Consider the following 4,665-nt stretch of genomic DNA (forward strand, 5'->3'; position numbering starts at 1 on the left):
CGGGACGACTTGTGTTTGCTGCCCTCCTCTTTCTCCCGGTGCCTTCGCTCCCGGTGGCGATCTTCTCGCTCTCGGCTGCGATCTCGGCTCCTGCGGTAGTCCCGCTCGAAATCGTAGCTGCGTTCCCGGCTATAGTAACGATACCTCTCGTCATCACTGGAAGGCAGGGAGGAACACACACAGAGGCTGGGAAAGAGAGGAGGGGAGCCCACCCCTTGGGAGCTCAAGCTGCTCTCTGATCTTCGGGGTACCAGCCTTTGAGGGTCGACATGCCCCCTCGGTCAGATACTACACCCGGCACAGGGAGCATTGACTCTCGGGAGTTCATACCCTGGGAATCTTCCTGGTCTCTCAGGGGCTCCCGGACTCGAAACGGGCTGCTCTACTGCGGACCAACATGGCTGCCCTCGGAAACGGCCTCAACAAGGCAGACAGATGCCACTGACCAGAGTGAAGGTCACCATGTGGACACGCTCCAGAACCAACTTCCGTTAGTAAAAGAAGAAGAGTAGGCTTTTATACTCTGCTTTTCTTTGAGCGGCTGACAATCGCCTTCCCTTCCTCTCCCACAACAGACATCCTGTGAGGCAGGTGGGCGGGGCGGAGAGAGTTCTGAGAGAACCGTGACTGGCCCAAGGCCACCCAGAGGGCTTCAGGTGGAAGAGGTGTGGGGAATCAAACCCAGTTCCCCAGATTAGAGGCCTCTACACCACAATGGTTCTCAAAGCTAGGCATTTGCTTTAAGGAGAAGTTCATGAAGTCTCTCTGTTCTCCCCTCAGAACAAAATGGGGCCTAAATACACAACTGTCAGGCACAGAAGGGTCACAGGAGTTTTAGCATCTAGCTTGCTCTAAGCCAGGCAGGCATATGGATGTGCTGTCATATGTGGGTGTCATGATCTGGGCTGTGCCACCAGAGGCCTACTAGGCCCAGGGAGCCTGGCTAGCAGTAGGTGAGCCTGGGCCTACAACTCCCAGAAGTCCCTGAGAGGTTTTGGAGCCAAAGTTGACCAATAGGAAAAGAGGAGGGCTTGGAATAAAAGATCTGGTGCAGCAGGAAAAGCTGTTCTTCCCAGGGGACAGAGCCAGAAGGGACTGAGGCTGCTGTAGGGAAGAGACCCTCATCCTGAGGGAAGGGTGAGTAGTCTAGTGCCACTTGGAATAGTGAGCTAGGGACAGTATATATTCAGACGCGTTAGGGCATTTGATTTCTTTTCTTTTCACCCACTTACGGTTATTATTCCTGCACCTTGTTTGTTTGACCGCCTATAAAATAAACCTTTTCCTTGTTGTTTACTCTGCCTGGTCCTCATGCCTGTTATTCGGCCAAAAGGGAGGTCTGAAGGTCTTGGGAGGGTGCTCTGGGCCTTCTCAAGGGATCCTAATTCCAGAGTGGTGGCAGCGTCAGGTGACACCCCACCCGAGCCGTGACAGTGGGTTTCATCTCTCTGAGTCGGGTACCAGGACAAAAAGCACACTATTTTGCACAACCTTCTCTTATGCCCTCCACATGCCTAGATGGTCAAGAAACATGGACTCAGTTTTTCTTCCTTTCTCAGGAAGGAATTTTCCTCCAGGCCAGATTGGCCCAGTGGTCCTGGAGGTTTTTTGCCTGTTCCCATAGAGCAGGGGTCACTGGGGGAGTTGGGAGGGGGATGGTGGTGCAGAGGATTGGACTAGATAACTTTTTGAGGTCCCTTCCAGCTCTGTGCTTTTCTGTTTCCATCTGGAACTACACAGCTCTTTCAGCCCCCTCCCCCCAAGCAGAGGATAATTCATAAATCCAATACATCCCCTACATGAGGCGGTTGGCTCCCCCCCCCCGGTTGATCAGTTTTCCCTATTCCAATTGCAAAATCTTATTATGAACAAAGAAATCCCCTTACAGACAAAAGAGTTCAGAAAGAGAAAGGTGCGAGGTGACAATGCACGAAAATGAGAAAGAAGCAAGAACCTAACAGAAATTAAAGGGCAAAAATGGTCCTGGGCTCCCCACCCATAGCCCTGTCATACATCTGGAACGTGGAGGGGTATCCTCCTTCTCGTTCCCAGCTCTCTCCTGCTCAGCTACTATGCAATATCTTATGCTGGACCTTGTAGAAGTTCCAGCTGCAGTCTATACGGCTGGGAAAGTTAATGGCTTTGTTTCTATGCCCGCTTGCTTTGCCGCGTGCACGAAATATATCCATTGGCTTATGCTTACAGGGGGGATGTTTGATTTCACTGTAAGTCAGAGGCCCTACTACTGACGGCCATTCCTGACACCATCTGTACACGTGTTTTTTAGTACTGGAACCACTAAAAACAGTTATCTTCTTATGAAGCCCTGTGTGGTGTGACCTGACTAAGGAGCCTGACAGCTGGAAGCTTTGACCCACCTTGTGCATGGAGAGGCACGCCTTCCCCACGGAGACACAGCTGCTAACTTCCTCCTTGCCAGAGACGGGAATACACCATAGCAACCCAAACTTCCAGCCGGGTGTTATGGAATGCTGCCTAAGGGGATCACATGACCTGCGTCCCCCGTGGAGCCCCAGATCGGCATTCTGGGAAGCCTCTTGCAGTAAGAGCCGATGCAGAGTTCTCGTCATCTTAGTCCCCTGAAGCCAAGGGGCTTAGAAAGGAGCAGCTTTGCTTAGGGCTGTGTGGTGAAGCCCTTTGCGTGTTTGTGCCCTTTTCCTTTTGCAGCTCCCTCCTGGTAAAATACTGGCTACCTCTCAAAAGTTCTTTGGTAAGGAAAGCTCTCTGAGGCCTGTCTCCTGTGCGTGCCAACTCAGACAGACTGGGGTCCCCCTTTGTGTCAGGAAGGCAGAGACGTCTGTGGCCTTGATGGATCAAAGTGGCCTTTTCTGCCACTGGAATACTAAAGGGGCCTGCGTGTGAGAGATCAGCGCAATGCAAAGTAGGGCCGCAGCCTCCTCAGAGAGCACAGGATTTGCTGACTTTCCTCCGCAGGCTGCAGCTGCGAAGGACACGGGAACATCCCTGCAAGTCAATTTGTTCCCCTCTCCCTCCTGAGCAACCTATACGCGTACATCTCTGGAGCCGTTCTGCACACGCAGCAAAAGGCAGAGAGATCATGGCGCTTTCGATGGGCATCAGGATGGCGGAAAATGTGCAAGAAGCCCACCCTGGGCAACGGTGAATACCACAGCGGCCGACGGCTAGCTCTGATCAAGCACAACGGAGCGTGCACTTCTTTCCAAATTTATTTGCTGCCTCTCCAGACACCAGCTCAAAAAGGAACGCATGGAGCAGCCCTCAGCTTCCAGCGAAGGACTGCCAAGTGTGAAGATTTATAAGCTACTAGGTACCAGCTCTGCTGGGGTTGGCTTCATCTAGGGATTTTGGCTGGTAAACGCGGGGCAAGATTGAGCTACAAAGCTGCCTGGAGCCGGCCATCTGCCTCAAAGGGAGGCCCTTCCCAGCAGGCCAAATTCCTGTCCACACCATTGGCAGCTCTGCAGTCCACACACCTGGTTTCCCATATTCTCATCCACAGAGAATTCCCAAGTGGGGGAGAGAGATTCTCCCCCTTTTCCCTCTTGGTCTTTCTGGTTGCTCGACACACCCTACAAACCAGAATGACTCAGTCACTATTCCCACTGTGAACAGGAATGCAAAAACTCCATGCTAATACATTCAGGCAGGTAGCCACACTGGTCTGGAGCCATATAACAAAGTTTGACTCCAGTGGTACCTGGGCAGGGGTCATTTCCTGCCGGAGCGTCCCGGAGCAGCACTCCGGCAGTAAGGCGCCCAGGCCCCGCCCACGAAGAGTCTCAGCGGGGGGATTTAAATGCCTGGGTTCCCTGCCCGATCTTCTCCAGGTGCCCCACAGCCATGGGGCACCTGGAGAAGATCGGGCACGGAACCCAGGCATGTCTGCTTCCCTGTCCTTCCCATCTCCAGCCAGCCCACCGCGGCGGGTTGGCTGGAGACGGGAAGGACAGGGAGGCAGACATGCCAGCCTCTCCGCTTTTGCTGAGAGACTCAGGGAAGGGGGGGGTTAAACTCATTTGCATATGCCATAACTCATTTTAAACATGCCTGCCCTTTGTCAAGGGTGCATGACATATGCATGTGCAAATGAGTCGTACAAATGAGCTCCTGCACCTCTTTTTCTAGGAAATTACTCGATCCTGGGTATTGTCAGGTCTTTGACATAGTCACTCTCACCACACTCTTGTCTCAGCAAGCTTTGTTTATTGAGAAGTGAAAGAGTTCCAAGCATGGACAGATGCTGTGCCAGAACTGACACCCAGGTGCCAGGACGGCACCTGCACTACATACAAGACATCCCCCCCTAAGGCACACTACCCAATCAATATTCTCACCTAGCCTGCCAAAGATCCGAACTTGCCCAAAAGGCCGCCCCCCCCACACCTGCCACTAACCACTGCCTTATCTAGAGCTTGCCTGCACCCAAGGTCAGGGTGAACGCTGAGATCATACGTTTCCCAGGCCTTGTAGACTACTCCAAGCTGCGTAAGCTGACGCGTACACACTCACATTCGCACACCCCCTTCTAGCCAGGAAGATAAACAGCATGTAGACGAAAACAGAGGACTGAGTTCTTAAAAAGCAACTAACCCCTGAGGCCACATAGTCTGAGTGAAGGTAGGCCACACTAAATAACAAGTGAGGCTTGAGCTTGACATTCTG

At 52.7% G+C, this 4,665-nt stretch overlaps 1 protein-coding gene across 1 annotated transcript in view; it reads right to left on the reverse strand.

Annotated features, from left to right (window-relative positions):
• Positions 1 to 223: 223 nt before the first annotated feature.
• LOC107121836 (pre-mRNA 3'-end-processing factor FIP1-like) overlaps positions 224 to 4,665 on the reverse strand; it is a 49,676-nt gene continuing 45,234 nt past the window's right edge. The window contains exon 10 of the mRNA XM_015424838.1: positions 224 to 288. Within this exon, the coding sequence (XP_015280324.1) occupies positions 224 to 288 (65 nt within the window). The remainder of the gene's footprint in view (positions 289 to 4,665) is intronic.

This window comes from Gekko japonicus, unplaced genomic scaffold (genome assembly GCF_001447785.1).
Source record: "Gekko japonicus isolate JY-2015 unplaced genomic scaffold, Gekko_japonicus_V1.1 scaffold1114, whole genome shotgun sequence".
Classification (NCBI taxonomy): domain Eukaryota; kingdom Metazoa; phylum Chordata; class Lepidosauria; order Squamata; family Gekkonidae; genus Gekko; species Gekko japonicus.